Source organism: Eurytemora carolleeae, unplaced genomic scaffold, assembly GCF_000591075.1.
Source record: "Eurytemora carolleeae unplaced genomic scaffold, Eaff_2.0 scaffold89, whole genome shotgun sequence".
NCBI classification, from domain to species: domain Eukaryota; kingdom Metazoa; phylum Arthropoda; class Copepoda; order Calanoida; family Temoridae; genus Eurytemora; species Eurytemora carolleeae.
The window spans coordinates 333,343-356,456 of NW_019396034.1; the positions used below are offsets into that span (position 1 = coordinate 333,343).

The 23,114-nt window shown below is 36.5% G+C and overlaps 1 protein-coding gene and 1 long non-coding RNA gene across 4 annotated transcripts; one reads left to right on the plus strand and one right to left on the minus strand.

Moving 5' to 3' along the window:
• Positions 1-180: 180 nt before the first annotated feature.
• On the plus strand, positions 181-18,901 carry LOC111697791 (serine-rich adhesin for platelets). Of its 3 annotated transcripts, none has more exons than XM_023467920.1 (12): positions 181-269; positions 2,802-2,858; positions 4,779-4,854; positions 5,145-5,187; positions 5,790-5,904; positions 6,635-8,050; positions 8,198-16,937; positions 17,450-17,570; positions 17,622-17,685; positions 17,894-17,976; positions 18,160-18,248; positions 18,514-18,901. In XM_023467920.1, the coding sequence occupies exons 3-12, from the start codon at positions 4,806-4,808 to the stop codon at positions 18,624-18,626; spliced, it is 10,833 nt and encodes a 3,610-aa protein (XP_023323688.1). In that variant the 5' UTR covers positions 181-269; positions 2,802-2,858; positions 4,779-4,805; the 3' UTR covers positions 18,627-18,901. The 3 variants fall into 3 exon arrangements, with proteins under 3 accessions (XP_023323688.1, XP_023323703.1, XP_023323696.1); XM_023467935.1 differs by having other exon boundaries at positions 18,517-18,901; XM_023467928.1 differs by having other exon boundaries at positions 4,783-4,854.
• Positions 18,902-18,999: 98 nt separating this feature from the next.
• Positions 19,000-22,157, minus strand: LOC111697811 (uncharacterized). Its single transcript, XR_002764386.1, has 4 exons — positions 22,071-22,157; positions 21,321-21,405; positions 20,807-20,862; positions 19,000-19,508 (listed from the first exon to the last, which is right to left on the minus strand). It is a non-coding gene; the product is annotated as an uncharacterized LOC111697811 (long non-coding RNA).
• Between the last annotated feature and the right edge of the window lie 957 nt (positions 22,158-23,114).

Consider the following 23,114-nt stretch of genomic DNA (forward strand, 5'->3'; position numbering starts at 1 on the left):
TAGAGTACAGATGTGTGGATTGAATAAAAGAAAACTATTAAAAGAAAAACATAATTTCTAATTGTTCTCCTCGTAAATTATAGTTTTTGTATTTCACCCCATTCAGTATTTCCACTTTATATATCGGCGGCCATTTAATCTTACCCGGCAGAACAGAAGGAACAGGTATATATGGAACAGTGAACACATTGAACACTAGATACTTGTGTTCAGTTTAATTTAACTCTGCGTAGTCTATATACTGTGTTTAGCATGCGCAGATATTTGTGGTTAGTATTTGTAAACACTAGTAACTTGTGTTAGGAATGTGTAGATATGTGTGTCGAGTATTTGTAAACACTAGTAACTTGAGTTAAGAATGTGTAGATATGTGTGTTGAGTATTTGTAAACACTAGTTACTTGTGTTAAGAATGTGTAGATATGTGTGTTGAGTATTTGTAAACACTAGTAACTCGTGTTAAGAATGTGTAGATATGTGTGTTGAGTATTTGAAAACACAAGTAACTTGTGTTAAGAATGTGTAGATATTTGTGTTTAGTATTTGTAAACACTAGTAACTTGTGTTAAGAATGTGTAGATATTTGTGTTGAGCATTTGTAAATGCTGGTAACTTGTGTTAAAGGGAGTGTTAGCGAAAAATGAAAGGGGGTTTAGGCTTGCGGCGAAAAATAAGCGTTTTTGATCACTTCTAATCTTACATCTGTTGCGTCTATAAGGGAAAATAGTTGAAAACGACTCATACAAATTCAGAAACTTGCAGTATTCAACTCGGATCCTAAAATATCAATTTAATTCCAAACAAATCATTCAGATATTACAACAAATAATCATCGATTATTTTTCGACGCATTCGTATAAAGTTGATATTTCATAATATTTTTTTTATTGTTTATGATCTGATAGTTACTTTTGAAAACATTTATTTAGATGTTACGAGGATTGTTGATAATGAAGACGACATTTCCAAGAATGTTCGAAAATCCAGCGCCAGCGAAATATTATTTAAAAAACAAAATCAAAAATATTATGAAATATTAACTATATAATAATGCGTCGAAAAATAATCGATGACTATTTGTTGTAATATCTGAATGATTTGTTTGGAATTAAATTGATTAGTTTACGATCCTAGTTGAATGTTGCAAATTTCTAAATTTGTATGGACGCTACGTTCTTCAGCATGAGTCGTTTTTAACAATTTTCTCTTGATAGACGCAATAGATAGAAGTAAGATTAGTAGTGATCAAGAGCGCTTATTTTTCGCCTCAAGCCTATACCCCCTTTCATTTTTCGCGAACACTCCCTTGAGTTTATAATATGCTAACAATAAATATGCTTGTGTTCAGCATGTGCTTTCACTAGATACTTGTGTTTAGCATGTGCTAACACTAGATACTTGAATTTAGCATGTGCTTTCACTAGATACTTATGTTTAGCATGTATTAACACTAGATACTTGTATTCAGTATATACTAACACTATAGATACTTGTTTTCACCAAATGCTAACACTGGATACTTGTGTTCAGCATGTGCTAACATTAGATACTTGTGTAAAGCATGTGCTAACACTAGATACTTGTCTTCACCATGTGCTAACACTGGATACTTGCAGTGTTCAGCATGTGCTAACACTGGATACTTGTGTTCAGCATGTGCTAACATTCCATACTTGTGTTCAGCATGTGCTAACGCTAGATACTTTTACTCAGAATGTGCTAACATTGGATACTTGTGTTCAGCATGTGCAAACACTAGTTACTTGTGTTCAGCATGTGCAAACACTAGTTACTTGTGCTCAGCATGTGCTAACACTAGATACTTGTGTTCAGCATGTGCTAACACTGGATACTTGTGTACAGCATGTGCTAACACTAGATACTTGTGTTAACCATGTGCTAACACTGGATACTTGCAGTGTTCAGCATGTGCTAACACTGGATACTTGTGTTCAGCATGTGCTAACGCTAGATACTTTTACTCAGAATGTGCTAACATTGGATACTTGAGTCCAGCATGTGCAAACAATAGTTACTTGTCTTCAGCATGTGTTAACACTAGATTCTTGTGTTCAGCATGTGCTAACACTGGATACTTGTGTACAGCATGTGCTAACACTGGATACTTGTGTTCAGCATGTGCAAACACTTTATACTTGTGTAAAGCATGTGCTAACACTAAATACTTGTGTTCAGCATGTGCTAACACTATATACTTGTGTTTAGCATGTGCTAACACTATATACTTGTGTTCAGCATGTGCTAACACTATATACTATATACTTGTGTTCAGCATGTGCTAACACTATATACTTGTGTTCAGCATGTGCTAACACTATATACTTGTGTTCAGCATGTGCTAACACTAGATACTTGTGTTCAGCATATGCTCACACTATATACTTGTGTTCAGCATGTGCTAACACTAGATACTTGTGTTCAGCATGTGCTAACACTGGATACTTGTGTACAGCATGTGCTAACACTGGATACTTGTGTTCAGCCTGTGCAAACACTAGATACCTGTGTTCAGCATGTGCTAATACTATATACTTGTGTTCAGTATGTGCTAACACTATATACTTGTGTTCAGCATGTGCTAACACTATACTTGTGTTCAGCATGTGCTAACACTATATACTTGTGTTCAGCATGTGCTAACACTGGATACTTGTGTACAGCATGTGCTAACACTGGATACTTGTGTTTAGCATGTGCAAAACACTAGATACTTGTGTTCAGCATGTGCTAACACTGTATACTTGTGTTCATCATGTGCTTACATTAGATACTTGTGTTTAGGAGGACCTGCTCACCTACACCTACACAGATAATTAACTGGATATGCAAATTGAACAGGAATCTTTAATCAAATATTAACAAATAGTTTTTTCTGTCTCTGGTAATATGGGAAAGATAAGAAGACAAAATTTGTAATTTAAAAATGTTTTAAAATCTTTGCACTTTTCACAATTATTTTTAATTTATCATTGATATTTCAATCTTAATTATTTTCTTTTATTGCAATGCATGTACATTGTACGTATCTTAATTGAGTGAAAAATAAATTTCTATACCAACGCTATCTATATAATAATACAAGACATTCGTATATATGTTCCCTATGCCCGGCCAAACGGCTGGACCGAATGGGCTAATATTTTTTGAGGGTACCCTGGGGGTAAAATAGACTAAAAAATTCTAAATTTTGTTATTTTCAAAAATCAAATTTCTTTTTTTAAATTGTAATTTTTATTATATTTTTTTTAATTTTTACGGGCAACGCCGGGCCCTTCAGCTAATCATACTATTGCATCTTTGGGATTTACGAAAAGGAATCAGATCTTTGCCACAAACTCTGATTTTCTAATCCCTATATTTTAACAGCACAATGTTATAAACCTCAGTTTATATCAAAGGTTTACACAATTACATTGCAAAGGTATATAAACTAAAAAATTTGAGTTTGTCGCAAAGACCTATAAATTTTATTAAAAAAAAGAATATCTATCTGATTTTATCAGGTTTTGTCGTTATTTTAATACAGTCTCCTTTCTGAGAAGGCCACGTCCGATACATAACAATACCCTTTAAACTTTAATTGATCAATAATGCATACTGTGAAAGATAGATAATAACGTTTTGTTTTAAGCTTTAATAGTGTTAAATCTGATAATAATAAGCGAAACTAATCATTTGTAAAGAGAAAAACATATATATCTCATTCGTTCTCGACCAGAGAAAACTTTTAAGGGTACCGTAGTGAATAGGACATATCCCTCTATATTAATGGATGGTGTATCTTGTAGTGAATCGGACATATCCCTCTATATAAATGGAGGGTATCTTGAAGTGAATAGGACATATCCCTCTATATAAATGGAGGGTATCTTGAAGTGAATAGGACATATCCTTCTATATTAATGGAGGGTTTCTTGAAGTGAATCGGACATATCCCTCTCTATAAATGGAGGGTATATTGAAGTGAATCGGACATATTTATATAAATGGAGGGTATCTTGAAGTTACGTCTTAACTCTATATATAAATTTGGCTTGTCTGTCTGTCTGTCTGTCTGTTTGTATCCAATAAACGTCCAAACGGCTGAACCGATCGGGCCCAAATTTTTTGTGGGACATCTAGGGACCCCAGGGAAGGTTTATGAAAAATCAAAATTTCAAATATTTGTCTCCATCAAAATTCGATCGTCATTAAATTTTTAAAAATTTTGAAAATCCGCGAAATTTTTTGTGAAAATCCACGAATTATTTTTGTTTTGTTTTACGATGCACACAAAGAGAACATGTTCACAACTAATTCAGAAGATGGGCGCGAAGCGCCCTCTAAGGCTAGAAAGAAGGGCGCGAAGCGCCTTGAGTTTCTAGTAACTCTATACTACAGTACCCTTGGCCTTAGGTCGAATAAACTTCTCTTAAAGGGACTGTAAAGGAAATATGATAGGGGGTATAGGCTGAAAGCAATTCATTTTAGCTCTTGATCGCGATTCGCGATCCATGAAATTTATATCTGACGTTCCTGTCTCGAGAAATTTATATAAAACTGTGTCAAATTAATACGAAAATTCATATGTACATACACAATTTAGTATAGAAATGGTAAATTTAAACAGATCATAATCAGCAAATATGCAACCAATCTAAAAACGAAGATATCCCAGAGAAACCTAATTGTAACCTATACCCCTTTCATCTTTCCTTTACAGTTCCAACGAATGTAAAATATTTATGACAACATTAATTTGATTAGATAACTAACTAGACAGAATTGAAAATATAAATCTGAACTATGAGTGAACGTTGGCCACCCTGGATCCTTATTCTGATCATAGTAGCAGGTAAATCTTCTTCGAAATCAACATAAATCAAGTTTTGAATGGTTATAAACCTTAAAATCTACCATCGGACTGGCTTGACATGTCACATATGTATTGTTGTGAGGCATATCATGCATTGAGAAAAAAAAAATAGATAAAACAGCAAAGGTTTTCAAACCTTTCCCAATCTGAAATCAAATGCTGTACTTTATATCAGAATTCTGTTTACTTTTGAAAAGTCAACGGTTATTCTGAGTAAATATAGTTGAAAAGGAACTAGGAAGAAAAATTCAAGCAAGCTTATTTTTTAGTTGGTGTAAACACTGTAATTGGACAAACCTGTGTTTGGATCAGGTAAATAAATAAAGGAATTGAGCCTCTGCAACAAACCCTGATTTTCTAATCACAATATCTTTGGAACCAAATGTTGAAGACCTTAGATAATTCAAACTATGAATTCTGTTAAATCAAATAATCAGAGTTAGAAATATCAAAGGTTTACAACAACGGGTTCTAAAGATATTGTGGTTTAAATATTTGATTTTGTTACAAAGACTCAATTCCTTTAAAAAAAGCTATCAAGGAAGCTGCAGTAACTGTAAAAAAGGAAATTCAATAGATAAACAATTCCATAGATAAACATTATTCTGTAAAATATCAGGAACTAACAAACAGTTAACAAAAATCAACAAACAACCCTTCATGTAATTTCTTTTTCATGTTCTAATGATATTTATATTGTATTATATTTTACAAGAAACTGTTATACAGTAAAATAGGAAGGGGGAAAAGGGTGGAACCCAGCTTTGCCTTGAAATCTAAACTTTCTATATAAACAAGTTTTGGTTTGATGATCATTTTGTTGGACAGGATTATAAAAGTCTTTTACCTAGTTTCTAGTTTTCGTCTGTAAGGGTACAACTCCACTTCATGTACAGTACATGCTGATATTTTAGACCTGGAAATGAATGGAGTACAGGGAAGAAGGAGTACATACAGATTCCAATAAATGAAACTGTTTCCTCCTGGTCCCTTCAACTACAGTTCTCCTCGCCGTTAACTGTACTAGAGGTAAAACAAAACGATAGATAATTCAAGGTTTTTATTTTGTAATTATTTTTAGTAAATGTAACAAAGTATGCTGCATGCTGTGCAAAACATATAATTCTTATTCATCCAAAATTGAAAAATACAACAAATTTGAGATTTGTCTGAAACTGACTGCGGTGGTTTTGGATAGAATTTCTTTTTTGAACTTTTTTCTTCTTTATCCATATTTGCAGCTCTCCTTTTTTCAAAATTATAAATTTCTCAAAGAGTGAAGAATTTTGTTGGTTTTGGGGTTTTGATCAAACCCTTCAACAGGTCCATTTAAAAAAGGGTGTCCATATTCTTTGCAGATATCAAAGTGTCCAGATTAAAAAGTGAATTGATCCAATTTTCGCTGATTTTTGCGGATTTCTATGCCTTTACAGTATTACATTTCCTAAAACTTACACTGTAATTCATTGAGTGGCAAAAATCGCTGTCTCTTAAATACGCGGCATTATCAGTTCCCACAAAAAATGAATTCTGATTTTTCTGTCTTCTCATTTGAAATAAATATATAGAAAAATAAAATAAAATCGCCAACATATGTTCGATATTTTACTTTATTGGTATAAAATTGATGGTTTATTCATTTTTCTGAAAATATGTTGTTTTATCATATTCCAAGGATAGTCTTAGAACTTGTGATCGCATAAATATAAAGAAATTCAGTTTTTAATTTGACTTGAATATTATAATATTTGCTGTTCAGGCTTGGAAAGGGACTGTGACTGAAATTGAACCTGAGGATGGAACAGCTTGGAGGATAGATAATAAGTGTTACAATGGACAACTATATAGTTGTCAGTGTTTGGAGCTGGGTATTATAATGAGATATCTGAGATACACAGATCCTACTGTAGATATTTCATTAAATGGAATGTACTTACCAGCTTGCATAAGTGAACCTGAATGCTCAACTGACCCATCTGTTTGTCCTTACCTACTAGATCCTGAATCTACCACCATCTGTAGCCTGTATTACCAGCTGGTGACTCTTCAGTCTGAAGCTAATCAAACAACTCTAGGTATTCAGGAGGTGACATGCCCATACCTAGATAATCCCACCAGTGCTAACCTCCTGTGCCAACTGTGGTGCCAAGTTGAAGAATTCTCAGGGAATAATTGTCAAGATATTTCCTCAACGATACCAATTTCTTCTACAGCCTCCTCAGAGACAACATCTGGCCCTTGCCCATTTGATTCATATACCAACAAGGATGTGCTCTGTCCTCTCTGGACTGAACTCAAAGCTGCTCTTGATGCTATCCCTACCTCCACAGAAGCTTCAAGTACTGGAACATCCTCAACAGCAGAATCAAATATTCAAGTCCCTTACAGCACATGTCCTCATATAAACTTAACAGATGGAGACCTAGCATGTCAGATGTGGTGCTCTCTTCAAGATTTGAGCTTTGATGTCCTCTGCATTGGTGGTCCTTTGTGTCCTTATGAAAGCTATACCAGTCCACATAACACAGAAATATGCTTACTCTGGACAGAGAATGTCAACTTAAAGTTTTTACTATTTGGGATAAATACAACATCAACTGGTACACTGGCACCAACTGAAATGACTCCTTTATTTGGACTTAGCACTGATGGAAGCAATATTGTTTCATGTGTATATGATGGTTACCCTTATATGACTGACTACTGCAGTTTATGGTGTGAAAACCAGATGCTAAAATATGGCATCATATGTTCTGAAACAAGTACTTCTGCCTCTTCCTCTGCCACTGTATTTTCATCCTCTTCGATGGAGATCTCCTCTACTTCATCAGATGCTTCTACAAGTCCTTCAACAAACGAACCATTATGCCCCTATGAAGCTTTTGTAGAATCTGTTCTACTCTGCAAATTATACAATAGTATTGAAGCCGCCAAGTTGTACAGCAGTATCACAACATCATCATCATCATTATTGTCATCATCGTTTTCATCATCAACTGCATCAAGTGGAATCACTACATCAGCACCCCCAGATGGGTTTTACGCTGGAACCTTTAATGAAACTGAATGCCCATATCTTGGATTAACAAATGGCACCTTGATTTGTAGCTTGTGGTGTGAACTGCTTAGCTTATCTACCAGATTATCTTGTGGAATTGTAACGCCTATTTCACCAGTAAGTAATAATACAATTTTATAAGAAAAGATATTAAGAAAATAATCTTTTACAGCTTTTAAATATTTACTGAAACTAGTCCATTATTTTACTCTTATTATTTTGGTTCTTAATTAATTTTCAAGATAAAGATTCTTTGAATTTTAGACACCTACACAGGAATTAACAACAGCTGATAATGTAACAACAAACAATCCTAATGGTACAACAACTGCAACTGCAGTTACAAATTTATCTTCATCAGAAACTTCTACAGGTGAATCAAGTATTGCTTTCTCAACAGTAGCTTCTTCAACAACAACTTCCAAAGTTGGGTCAACTGATGCTACTTCACCATCAGCTTATACAAATGGATCAACTGATGCTTCTTTACCAGCAGCTTCTACAGATGGATCAACGGATGCTTCTTCACCAGCAGCATCTACAGATGGCTCAATTGATGCTTCATCAGCATCAGCTTCATCAGATGGATCAAATGATGCTTCTTCATCAGCAGCTTTTACTGATGGATCAACTGATACTTCTTCATCAGCAGCTTCAACTAATGTATCAACTGATGCTTTTTCATCAGCAGCTTCTAATGATGGATCAACTGATGCTTCCTCACCAGCAGCTTTTACAGATGAATCAACTGAGTCTTCTTCACCATCAGCTTCTTCAGATGGATCAAGTGATGCTTCTTCACCAACAGCTTCTACAGATGGATCATCTGATGCTTCTTCATCAGCAGCTTCTATGGAAGGATCCACTGATGCTTCTTTTCCAACTGCTTCCACAGATGGATCAACTGATGAATCTTCACCATCAGCTTCTACAGCTGGCTCAACTCATGCTTCTTCATTAAGACCTTTTACAGATGAATCAACTACTGCTTCTGCACCAACAGACTCTAAAAATGGATCAACTATTTCTTCTTCATCATCAGCTTCTTCTGATGGATCAACAAATGCATCTTCACCAAAAGTTTCTTCAGATGGATCAACTGATACTTTTTCATCAGCAGCTTCTACAAGTGGATCAACTGATTTTTCTTCATCAGCAGCTTTTTCAGGCGGATCAACTGATGCTTCTTCATCAGCAGCTTCTACAGATGGACCAATTGATTCTTTTTCATCAACAGTTTCTACAGGTGTATCTGCTGATGCTTCTTCATCAACAGTTTCTACAGATGGATTAACTGATGCTTCTTCATTAGCAACTTCTACAGAGGGGTCAACAGCAGTTTCTTCACCAACAGCTTCTACAGATGGAGCAACTGATGCTTCTTCAACATTGGATTCTACAGGTCAATCAACTGCTGATTCTTCAACAGCTACTTTGATAGCTGGATCAACTAATGTTTCTTCACCAAAATCTTCTACAGATGGACCAACTGATGTTTCTTCATCAGTAGCTTCTACAGATGGACTAACTAATGCTGCTTCAACATCAACTTCTACAGATGGACAAACTGATGCTTCCTCAACATCAGCTTCTACAGATGGAGCAACTGATGCTTCTTCATCAGCAGCTTCTAGAGATGGAACAACTGATTCTTCTTTTTCAGCATCTTCTACAGGTGTATCAGCTGACGCTTCTTCATCAGCAGCTTCTTCTGATGGATCAACTGATGCTTCTTCATCAGCAGCTTCTACAGAGGGATCAACTGATGGTTCTTCAAAATCAACTTTTACAGATGGACCAACTGATGCTTCCTCAACACCAGCTTCTACAGATGGAGCAACTGATGCTTCTTCATCAGCAGCTTCTACAGAGGGATCAACTGATGTTTCTTCATCATCAGCTTCTACAGATGGAACAACTGATTCTTCTTTTTCAGCATCTTCTACAGGTGTATCAGCTGACGCTTCTTCATCAGCAGCTTCTACTGATGGAACAACTGATGCTTCTTCATCAGCAGCTTCTACAGCGGGATCAACTGATGGTTCTTCAACATCAACTTTTACAGATGGACCAACTGATGCTTCCTCAACACCAGCTTCTACAGATGGAGGAACTGATGCTTCTTCATCAGAAGCTTCTACAGAGAGATCAACTGATGCTTTTTCATCAGCAGCTTCTACAAATAGACCAACTGATTCTTCTTCTTCAGCAGCTTCTACAGGTGTATCAAATGATGCTTCTTCATCAGCAGCTTTTACTGATGGATCAACTAATGCTTCTTCACCAGCAAATTCTACAGATGGATCAACTGGTGCTTCTTCATCAGCACCTTCTCCAGATGGATCAACTGATGCTTCTTCAGCAGCAGCTTCTACAGATGGATCATCTGATACATCTTCATCAGCAGCTTCTACTGATGGAACAACTGATGCTTCTTCATCAGCAGCTTCTACAGAGGGATCAACTGCTCCTTCTTCATCAGCAACTTCTTCAGGTGGATCAACTGCTGCTTCTTCTACTGATGTTTCTTCATCAGCAGTTTCTACAGATGAATCAACTGATACTTCTTTATCAGCAGCTTCTACAGATGGATCAACTGATGCTTCTTCACCAGCATCTTCTACAGATGCATCAACTAATGCTATTTCATCAACAGCTACTTCAGATGAATCACCTAATGGTTCTTCATCAGCATCTTCAACAAATGGATCAACTGATGCTTCTTCATCAGCAGCTTCTGATGAAGTATCCACTGATGCTTCTTCACCAGCCTCTTCCACTGATGGATCAACTGATGCTTTTTCATCATCAGCTTCTACAGATGGATTAACTGATGGATCTTCACTAGCAGCTTCTACAGATGGATTAACCGATGCTTCTTCATCCGCAGCTTCTTCAGATGGATCAACTGATGCTTCTTCAAGTAAATCCACTGATACTTTTTCAACAGTAGCTTCTACAGATGAATCAACTGATTCTCCTTCACCAGCAGCTTCTACAGATGGATCAACTGATGCTTCTTCATCAGCAGCTTTTACTGATGGATCGACTGATGCTTCTTCACCAGCAAATTCTACAGATGGATCAACTGGTGCTTCTTCATCAGCACCTTCTCCAGATGGATTAACTGATGCTTCTTCAGCAGCAGCTTCTACAGATGGATCATCTGATGCTTCTTCACCAGCAGCTTCTACAGACAGATCAACTGATGCTTCTTCATCAGCAGCTTTTACAGATGGATCAACTGATGCTTCTTCACTATCAGCTTCTACAGATGGAGCAACTAATGTTTCTTCATCAGAAGCTTCTACAGAGAGATCAACTGATGCTTCTTCATCAGCAGCTTCTACAAATAGACCAACTAATTTTTCTTCTTCAGCAGCTTCTACAGGTGTATCAAATGATGCTTCTTCATCAGCAGCTTCTAATGATGGATCAACTGACACTTCTTCATCAGCAGCTTCTACAGAGGGATTAACTGATGCTTCTTCAGCAGCAGCTTCTACAGAAGGATCAACTAATATTTCTTTACCAGCAGCTTCTACAGATGGATCAACTGCCTCTTCATCATTAGGAGCTTCTACAGATGGATCAACTACTGCAGATGGACCAAATGATTTTTCTTCATCACTAGCTTTTACAGGCATATCTACTGATGCTTCTACACCAGCAGCTTCTACAGGTGGACCAACCAATGTTTCTTCGACAGTAGCTTCTACAGATGGACTAACTGATGCTTCTTCATCAACAGCTTTTACAGATGGCCAAACTGATGCTTCTTCAACATCAGCTTCTACAGATGGACCAACTGATGCTTCTTCTGCTGCTGCTTTTACAAGTGGATCAACTAATATGTCTGTTGCTGCCTCTACAACTGGGTCAACTAATGCTTCTTCACCAGGAGCTTCTACAGCTGGCTCAACTGCTGCGTCTTCACTAGCAGCTTCTACAGCTGTATCAACTGATGCTTCTTCTGCTGCTACTTCTACAAGTGGATCAACTAATACTTCTGTTGCTGCCTCTACAACTGGGTCAACTAATGCTTCTACACCAAGAGCTTCTACAGCTGGCTCAACTGCTGCTTCTTCACTAGCAGCTTCTACAGCTGGATCAACGGATGCCTCTTCTTCATCAGTTTCTAATGGTGAAACAACTGATGCATCCTCACCAGCTGTTTCAACAGTTGGAGCAACTGATTCCTCTTCATCAGCAGCTTCTACAGGCGGATCAACTGCTTCTTCTTCATCAGCAACTTCTACAGGTGGATCAAATGCTGCTTCTCCTACTGATAGATCAACTGATGTTTCTATATCAGCAGCTTCTACTGATGGACCAACTGATGCTTCTTCATTAGCAGCTTCAACTGCTGGATCAACTGATGCTTTTTCCTCAGCAGTTTATACAGATGAATCAACTTATACTTCTTCATCAGCAACTTCTACAGATGGATCAACTGATGATTCTTCACCAGCAGCTTCAGCAGATGCATCAACTGATGCTATTCCATCAACAGCTACATCAGATGGATCACCTGATGGTTCTTCATCAGCATTTTCTACAAATGAATCAACTGATGCTTCTTCATCAGCAGCTTCAAATGAAGTATCCACTGATGCTTCTTCACCAGCCTCTTCCACAGATGGATCAACTGATGGATCTTCACCATCTGCTTCTACAGCTGGATCAACTGATGCTTTTTCATCAGCAGCTTCTACAGATGGATTAACTGATGGATCTTCACCAGCAGCTTCTACAGATGGATTAACCGATGCGTCTTCATCCGCAGCTTCTACAGATGGATCAACTGATGCTTCTTCATCAGCATCTTCTACAGATGGAAAAACTGATTCTTCTTCAAGTGAATCCACTGATTCTTTTTCACCAGTAGCTTCTACAGATGAATCAACTGATGCTACTTCACCAGCAGCTTCTACAGATGGATCAACTGATGCTTCTTCATCAGCAGCTTCTACAGACAGATCAATTGATGCTTCTTCATCAGCAGCTTTTACTAATGGATCAACTGATGCTTTTTCACCAGGAGCTTCTACAAATGGATTAACTGATGCTTCTTCCCCAGCAGCTTCTCCAAATGCATCAACTGATGCTTCTTCAACAGCATCTTCTACAGATGGATCAACTGATGCTCCTTCACCAGCAGCTTCTACAGATGGATCAACTGATGCTCCTTCACCAGTAGCTTCTACAGATGGATCAACTGATGCTACTTTAACAACAGCTTCTACAGGTGGATCGGCTGATGCTTCTTCAACATTAGCTTCTACAAATGTATCAACTGATTTTTCTTCATCAGCAGCTTCTACAGATGGATCAACTGATGCTTCTTCATCAGTAGCTTCAACAGATGGATCAGCTTCTGCATCTTCATCAGAAGCTTCTACAGCTTTATCAACTATTCCTCCAACCATGGGTGGAAGTACAGTAGCTGGGTTAATTCCAATTGGTGGAACTGCAATTGGATCTACTGATACTCCTTCACCAGCAGCTTCTACAAGTGGACAAACTGATGGTTTTTCACCAGCAGCTTCCACAAATGTTTTCAATGATGCTTCTTCAACATCACCTTCCATTGCTGGCTCAACAGTTGCTTCTCCACCAGTAGCCTCTACTGCTGGATCAATTGATGCTTCTTCTACAGCAGCATCTACAGGTGAAAGAACTGATGCATCATCATCGTCTGTTTCAACAGTTGGAGCAACTAATCCCTCTTCATCCGCAGTTTCTACAGGTGCATCAACTGCTCCTTCTTCACCAACAACTTTTGCAGCTGCTTCTACAGATGGGTCAACTGATGCTTCTTCTGCAGTAGCTTTTACAAATGAATCAACTTCTGCTTCTTCATCAGCAGCTTCTACTGGTGGATCAACTGATGCTTCTTCACCAACAGCTTCTACAGGTGGATCAACTTTTGCTTCTTCACCTGCTGCACCTACAGTTGGATCAACTGATACTTCTTCACCTGCAGCTTCTACAGTTGGATCAACTGATGCTTCTTCACTCACAGCTTCTACAGGTGGATCAACTGTTGCTTCTTCACCCACAGTTTCTTCAGGAGGATCAACTGATGCTTCTTCATCAGCAACTTCTACAGATGGATCAACTGTCATTTCGTCAACAGGAGCTTCTACAGATGGTTCAACTGTTGCCTTGTCACCAGCAGTTTCTACAGATGAATCAACTGATGCTTCTTTACCCACAGCATCTACTGGTGGATCATCTAATGCTTCTTCCCCAGCAGCTTCTACAGATGGATCAACTGATGCTTCTTCACCAGCAGCTTCTACAGATGGATCATCTGATGCTTCTTCAGCAGCAGCTTCTACAGAAGGATCAACTAATACTTCTTTAACAGCAGCTTCTACAGATGGATCAACTGCCTCTTCATCATTAGGAGCTTCTACAGATGGATCAACTACTGCTTCTTCAGCTGGATCAACTGCTGTTTCATCATCAGCAGCTTCTATTGATGGATCAACTGCTGCTTCATCATCAGAAGCTACTACAGAGGGATCAACTGATGCTTCTTCACCTGCAACTTCTTCAGTCGGATCAAATATTACTCCTTCACCTGCACCTTCCACAGGTGAATCAACTGCTGCTTCCTTATCATCAGCATCTACAGATCAATCTACTGCTGCTTCATCATTAGCAGCTTCTACAGATGGTTCAACTGTTTCTTCTTCACCAGCAGCTTCTACAGAGGGATCAACTGATGTATCTTCAACTGCAGGTTCAAAAGATGGATCAACTTCTGTTTCTTCATCAGTAGCTTCAATAGCTGGATCAACTGATGCGTCTTCCCCAGCAGCTTCTACAGATGGATCAACTACTGTTTTATCATCAGGAGCTTCTACACATGAACCAATTGCTTCTACAGCTGGATCAACTGATACTTCTTTAACATCAGCTTCTTTAGATGGATCAACTGATGCTTCCTTAACATCCCCTTCTGCAGCTGGATCAACGGATGATTCTTCACCAGCAGTTTCTACAGCTCGACCAACTGATGCTTCTTTAACATCAGCTCCTGCAGCTGGACCAACAGATGCTTCTTTAACATCCAATTTTTCTTCAACTGCAGCTTCTACAGATGCATCAACTTCTGGTTCTTTACCAGCAGCTTCTACGGATGGATCAACTTTAGCTTCTTCAGCAGCAGCTTCTACAGCTGGATCAACTGATGCTTCTGCACCAACAGCTTCTAAAGATGGATCAACTGCTGCTTTTTCACCAGCAGCTTCTACAGATGGATCTACTTCTGCTTCATCACTTGCAGCTTCTACAGATGGATCTATGAATTCTTCTTCATCATCAGCTTCTACAGAAGGATCAACTGCTGCTTCTATTCCAGCAGCTTCGACAGATGCATCAACTACTGCTTTTTCTGCAGCAGCTTCTACTGATGGATCAACTGATGCTTCTTCTGCTGCTACTTCTACAAGTGGATCAACTAATACTTCTGTTGCTGCCTCTACAACTGGGTCAACTAATGCTTCTACACCAAGAGCTTCTACAGCTGGCTCAACTGCTGCTTCTTCACTAGCAGCTTCTACAGCTGGATCAACGGATGCCTCTTCTTCATCAGTTTCTAATGGTGAAACAACTGATGCATCCTTACCAGCTGTTTCAACTGTTGGAGCAACTGATTCCTCTTCATCAGCAGGTTCTACAGGCGGATCAACTGCACCTTCTCCATTAGCAACTTCTACAGATGGATCAACTGCTGCTTCTTCACCAGCAGCTTCTACTGATGGATCAACTGGTGCTTCTTCATCAGCATCTTCTACAGGTGGATCAACTGCTCCTTCTGTACCAACAGCTTCTACAACAACAACATTTACTACAACAACAACAACAACAGCAGCAACAGTAAATTCTACTCCTATTACTACTACTACTTCTACTCCTATTTCAACTCCTACTACTTCTAGCACTACAACTACTTCTACAACTACTTCTACTACTACTACTGCTTCTACTACTACTACTACTACTACTACTTCTACTACTACCACTAGTAGTAGTAATACTACTACTACTACTACTATTACTACTACTACAACTACTACTTCTAATACTATTAGTACTACTAGTACTACTACAACTACTACTACTAGTACTACTTCTTCTACTACTACTACTACTACTACTACTACTACTACTACTACTACTACTACTACTACTACTACTACTACTACTAATACTTCTACTACTACTACTACTACTACTACTACTACTACTACTACTACTACTACTACCACCACTACAACTACTTCTACTACCACTACTTTAACTACAACTCCTCCAATTTTGGAAACTTCTGTTATTTTATGCCCGTATAATGGTTGGGTTGATGAGATCGAACTTTGCAAACTCTGGAACCAAGTTCAGTCACTTAGTACAACTGTTGACACATTAATATCCTTGGTTAATGCCCTTTTACTTGGTAAGCGCTCAAAGAGATCCCTTTCTCTTCCCGGCAATTACCAGAATATGACCACTACTGAACAGGAAACCTTAGTTGCATTAATAGATGCATACAATGCTATTTTTCCTTGTTGCTTCCCAGCAACTGATTGCAACGAGCTTGTTATTGATGAGGTTTCTGCTAGGATTAGCAGTCTTAACACTCAACTTGAGGCAGCTGGAACTCTATCACAAGCATTCATTGCTGAGTACAGCACTTATACTGGACAAATTACTGAGCTTGATGAAACTTGTGGAAGGACACCTTCCACCACTGTTTCAACTGAAACAACTGCAACTACAGTAACAACAACTGTAACAACAACTGAATCTGTATGCTGTCCTGAATATTCTAGCCTTGAACCAGAAGTGTGTGCCCTCCTGTGTGCTCTTGTGTTTGGTAGAAGAAGGAGAAGTGAATTATCTATAGATTCAGCAGTTTCTACCGAATCCTCTACAGTTGCTATGGAGGAAGCATATATTCTACTCTTTACAAGACTAAGGTGTATTAGACAAGGTAAATATTTTAAGGATTTGAACATAGTTCTCCGCTTTCAGATAAAACTTTTAACTACAGGGTTACCACAAAGGATGAGACTTCAGAGATGACTGTACGGAATTTAAACGATCTTGTTTCTTTTATATATGATTTCCTGCAATTATAAACTTTTTTCTTTTCTTTGCAAAATCATTTTGTAAGGCTATATTAAGGGCAGACGACATATTCTAACCTTGGGATCGTCATATTTTAAAGATTTTTAAGTCGTCTTTACAGTCTCATCCTTTGTCGGTACCCCTTTATCTACATCTGCACATCAATAAGGGGATTAAGGTAATGATGAGAATTGATTGATTGTTTCACGTCAAACTAAACTAAATTGAACACAAGATTGAAATCTTATATATTTTCAATGAGAACGAGGTTGGAAAGTCGTAACAGTAATGCATTGCTTAAATTTGTTCTTCTACTTCTGATTAGTTGGCTGTGGCTTGTCGAGGATATCATTGGTTCATATAATAATATTTCAGATGAGGACCAGGTTCTAAAGCATAATCAAATTGAGAAGCTACGTCAAAGTTTACAGATTATTCAACCTTATCTATGGACTAAACAGAATAATAATAGTGTCCAGTTCAACTTTATTCAAAGGTATACTTTTTACAATTTTTCAACTTCATTAAATGAAATATAATTATTTAGGGAAATGAAATTACTTTTAGCAGCTGCGAAGACCCCTCAACGCCCTACTGTAATAGATATGCAGGTTATTCAAAAATATTGAAAAAGTGTAGCAGTGTTGAAGTAAGAGAAGCCCAAAAATAAATATAATAGTAAAAATTATACAAGCACTTTCAACCTTTACTTTAATATTTTGTATCATTGATCAAAAATAATATCTTATTAATTAGGACACACGTTATATTTTAAAGTACATGGCACGTTTTTTGTTATATTCTGACCTTTATGTTCAGAATTATGAGAATAGGACAGACGCCTTGGTTGGGTGTATTTGTTTAATTGTATCACCAGCCTTTAACAACACAAATATGGACGGGTGAGATCTATTTTTCAAGTTATTAATTTTGTCGAAAAAAACCGCTTCCAACAAATGTTAAATTCTTAAATCCCAAATTCATACATTGTAAACATAAGCCCCCGAAAAAAATGTTAAATTGTTTAGGTAAAAACTATGAAAATTATAATTTTGGATATAAAATACATATTAACATGATATTAGAATTGACTGCAGTATGTCTGCCAGTTCTGAAGAAGATTTTGAAACAGAAATACAAAACACAATTTTTACCTCCATCAGCGAACAGACAGGTCTAACAATAAAACATTTTTCAGTTTCAGTTTAGGTTCAATTTCTTCTAAATCTCTTTACCACCGATTGCGTTTGACTGTCTAATTGATCTGCGCGAGTTACTGTAAAGAAATAGTATTCTCATACTAAAATCAATCTATAATTAAACTCTCTAATTTCCAAATTCTCAAAATGTCTTAAAGCTCAGTCAGTCTTTAGTTGAAACAATCTTTGGTATTCTTTGATTTAATTAAACAGGAAATTAGTTCTGAAATCATATTTTAGTAGGAATTGAAAACCAGAGAAGCAGTTTCTTTTCCCTTCTTCATCTAAAAGAATGCGGTTTTATAACAGCTGAGCACCAACGAGTTCTTCAAGAAGTTGTATTGACAGCCTAGATGACTCAAGATAAACACCTCAACGGAAGATGACCACCTCAACCTATGATGACCGCCTAACCCAACGATGACCACAGCGACCTCTTTGACCGACATCCCAGCTTGAAATAATTGGAAAGGATTCTAAAGATTTTAGTTTATAAGCATATATTTATCTATACTCACAAAAATGATACAATTCTAAATCATAATCAATATTTAGCTATGTAAGGGTTTAGTTTTGTAAGGTTGATGTTTTATAAGAGAGCATTGCAGATAATAAAAATAACATTTTAGTTGGGCATTTATTTAGTGGAAGATCAGACATACATAATATAAGACTTGGACCACATAATTCAGGAATTGAGTCTTTGTCACAAACTTAAAATTTCTGTTCCTTACATCTTTAAATCTGATATTGATTTTTGATACTGAGATTATTTAATCGAAAAAAATTCATCGCTTGAAATATCTAAGGTCTATCTAAGGCAAAAATATTGAATATAAGAACGTTTTGAATGGACAAACTAATAAAAAGCATAGATTAATTAAAACAACAGACAGGGCACTATCAGTCGTCTTTTCAAGATTTGGATTGAACTCGTTCATAATAACCCTGAGAAAGTAGCCCAGAGAATTTTCGCGCAATCGGCGTAGAACAGGCTCTCTCTATGTCTTGTAATTCTACGCCGACTGCGCGATACTCCTCTGGGTTGCTGCCTCAAGGTTATTGTGAACTAGTTTTCTCCAAATCTTAAAAAGACGACATCTAGTGTCCTATCTGTTATTTTAATTAATCTATGGTAAAAAGAATCTAACTGATACTTTATTTAAACTTCATCTTTTATTTCAACTTGTTGTTTTGAACCGGTTTTGCCAGCAACATCTATACAGCATCGCAGCCTAGAAATATATATAAACTGAAATAGAAGAATTGGGGTTCTGGTTCTTTTTCAAGGGATCAAAGGTGCTAAGCGTTAATAGCTGATTTATATGTTTCTCCTTCTAACTGAATATTTAAACCTATGGTTCTCCTTCTAACTGAGTATCTAAACCTATGTCACTCATTCTAACTGAGTATTAGAACCTATGGTTCTCCTTCTAACTGAGTATTTAAACCTATGGTTCTCCTTCTAACTGAGTATTAGAACCTATGGTTCTCCTTCTTATTGAGTTTTTGAACCTATTTAACTCCTTCCAACTGAGTATTTGAACCTCATGCTTCTCCTTCTAACTGAGTGTTTGAACCTATGTTAATCATTCTAACTGAGTATTTGAACCTATGTTTCTCCTTCTAACTGAGTATTTGAACCTATATTTCTCCTTCTAACTGAGTATTCGAACCTAAGGTCCTCCCCCTAATTGAGTATTTGAACCTATGTTTCTCCTTCTAACTGAGTATTTGAACCTATGGTCCTCCCACTAACTGATTATTTGAACCATGTGTCTCCTTCTAACTGAGTATTTGAACCTATGGTCCTCCCCTTAACTCATTTGAACCTTTTTTTCTCCTTCTATTTTTTGAACCTATATGTTTCTATTTCTAACTGAGAATTTGAACTTTTGGTTCTACTTCTAACTGAATATTTGTACCTCTGGTTCTCCTTCTAACTGAGTATTTGAACCAGCTATTGTTCTTACAATTCTGACTGATCAAATCTCCTTTTTTTCCTTTTGATTCTCCTTTTACTTATGCAGTTAAGTTTAAACCTATATGTTTTTTTTTTCATTTTTGTTTTCAAATCTGTTACTGCATGTTTTATGTTTTCAGAGGCCGAATTTACAGAATTTGAGCCGCGGCTTAAATCTAAAATAATAGATTCCATTTAAGATTGTCTTGCATTTTTCAAGATTTAGGCCGGCGCTCAATTGAAAGCGGTTTTTGGCAGATTTAAGCCGCGGCTCAAATTTTCGGACAAAGGTTTTCCTTTCAATCTTTGTTTTGTATGAAATGGTTCTCATATCTTCGATTTTTTATTACATATTTTTCTTCTATCTGAAACCGAATTTAAAGAATTTGAGCGCCGCTCAAATATGGTTGGTTTCACTTAAAATTGTATTCAATGTTTCAAGATTTAAGCCGGCGCTTAATTGAAACCGGTTTTTGGCGGATTTAAGACTCGGCTTAAATTCATTAAATTCGGACACTGAGTGTTTAATAATCCTGTTTATGGAAAGAAATTTCAAAAATATAAAATGACCTGCATATTGAATAGTTCTCCGATGGGGTCATTGAACTCAGAATGGTGCTCGCTACCTTTAATATCATAAGAAACATATAATACGTTTAACATAACAAGAAAATTAGATGGGCAAAACTAATTAAAACTCACTGAAAATGGTAAGAACTGACTAAAAATGGTTAGCACTGACCGAGACAGGTTAAAAACTCATTAAAACTGGTTGGTAATGAATATAATTGGTAAGAAATGGCAGAACTGGCTAGAGATAACTGCATTTAGTTAGAACTGACTACAACTGGTTAGAACTGGCTACAGCTGGTTCGAACTGGCAACAACTGGTTAGAACTTCAGCTACAACTGGGTAGAACTGGCTACAACTGGTTAGAACTGGCTACAACTGGTTAGAACTGGCTACAACTGGTTAGAACTGGCTACAACCGGTTAGAACTGGCTACAACTTGTTAGAACTGGCTACAACTGGTTAGAAATGGCTACAACTGGTTAGAACTGGCTACAACTGATTAGAACTGACCTGCTGGAATGAAGTCAAGCACCTCCCTTGGAATTGCGTCTAATGTTGGTGCTCCACAACAAAGATTTTGTAAACATATCCAAACCTGCATATAATTAGATAGTAATATTTATCATAATGTTTGAAAAACCATCGCCAGTCGTGAAAACAAGTTGTAAGCGAAATATTAACTTAAAAAAATCAAAAATATTAAGAATTTAAACTATATCCAAATGCGCCGAAAAATTATCGATGACTATTGGTTGTAATATCTGAATGATTTGTTTAGATTTAAATTGATTTTTTTATGATCCAAGTCTAAAACTTTCTAAATTTGTATGGACTCTATGTTCTTCGGCATGAGTCGTTTTTAACTATTTTCTCCTTATAGACGCAACAGATAGAATTAAGATTAGTTGCATGCGCCATCGAATACTTTTCGACGGAAGCTTATACCCCTTTAATTTTTCAGGGACACTCCCTTTGACCTTTGAAAAATGTCCAATCCCTGCACAGTGTACAAATAAGTACAGTACCTAAGTTATTTTAAAGAACTTTTATATCTTCTTTGAGTCACATAAAACAATGATTGTGTTAATACTTTGTTTAAAAAATCCTAAGAGTGTTCGTGAAAATGAAATAGAGTAAAGGATGAATATGAATGAATTTAGTATTGAGTTCAAGTATCAATAGTGATAATAGTATTGAGTCCAAAACAAAATGTTAAAAGTTCGATGGTATAAATTGAACAAAAATAAAGAAGCTAATTACCATAAATAGAAAAATAGATTGAAGCATCTTGTATTGTGTTTCTGATTGTAAAACCGTATACTGTAATTTCAGATTGTCACTTTCAAACCAAGGACTTTCTTATACTGGTGTAGTTTCTTTACTTACCCTAGCTTTTAAATATCATCTTGAACTTGTATATATCTATCTCACAATCTATATTTCGATCAATCAATTTATCTATCTATCTATCTATATATCCACCAGAGTGAATATAATAGAATTAAAAAGAGTTCGTTGGTTTCCACAAAAACAAATATATTTTTTCTTGTGAATTTGATCACTAAATATTGTGTGAATTGTGTATGTGAATACTTTACAAAAAAAAAATTGAATCTAATTCCAAAGCCGTGAAATTTTTTTTGTGAGAAACAAATTTTGTTAGATCAATTTGATTCACCATGGAGTCTTAATTCTCATTTAACAATTTGATTCACCATGGAGTCTTAATTCTCATTTAACAATTTATATGTTGAAGGATTCGATGAATAACTGAAATGTTATGTAATGAGTATTGAACAATGTTTCCTATTTGTGAATAATTTTGCATTTTTTCTTTTTTCTTTTGTAAAACTATATATTTAAAATATCTAAACAAATTTTAACTTCACCATTTATATATGTATTTATATCTTTGTGTGTGAATAAATCTTTCAACCCTATACATATATGGTTAAAAATAACTTCAGCAGAGTGCAGGAAAAAGCAAGATTCCCCCCCCCCCCCAGGCCAGCAAGAAGGGGGGGGAGGTGTAATTTCATAAAAAACATATAATTTTCTTTGCCGTTAAACTATTTAAAGGAATTGAGTTTTTGCAACAAACTGATATTTTCTAACCCCAATATCTTTGCAACCTGATGGTGTAAACCTTTGATATTTCAAACTTAGACTATTTGATCTACCAGAATTAATAGTTTGAAATATCAAAGGTCTAGGAAAACAGGTTGCTAAGTTATAGGGATAGGAAAATCTGAGTTTGTGGCAAAAACTCAATTCCAAGTTTAAATGTTGTTTATTTCTCCGCTT

What these genes read in the sequence shown, in the direction of transcription:
- LOC111697791 (XM_023467920.1), top strand. Translation starts at nt 4,806, where the DNA reads ATGAGTGAACGTTGGCCACCCTGGATCCTTATTCTGATCATAGTAGCA. An exon ending in CGCCGTTAACTGTACTAGAG is followed by an intron (nt 5,905 to 6,634) that starts GTAAAACAAAAC and finishes TTTGCTGTTCAG; the next exon opens with GCTTGGAAAGGGACTGTGAC. An exon ending in AACAACACAAATATGGACGG is followed by an intron (nt 17,977 to 18,159) that starts GTGAGATCTATT and finishes ACATGATATTAG; the next exon opens with AATTGACTGCAGTATGTCTG.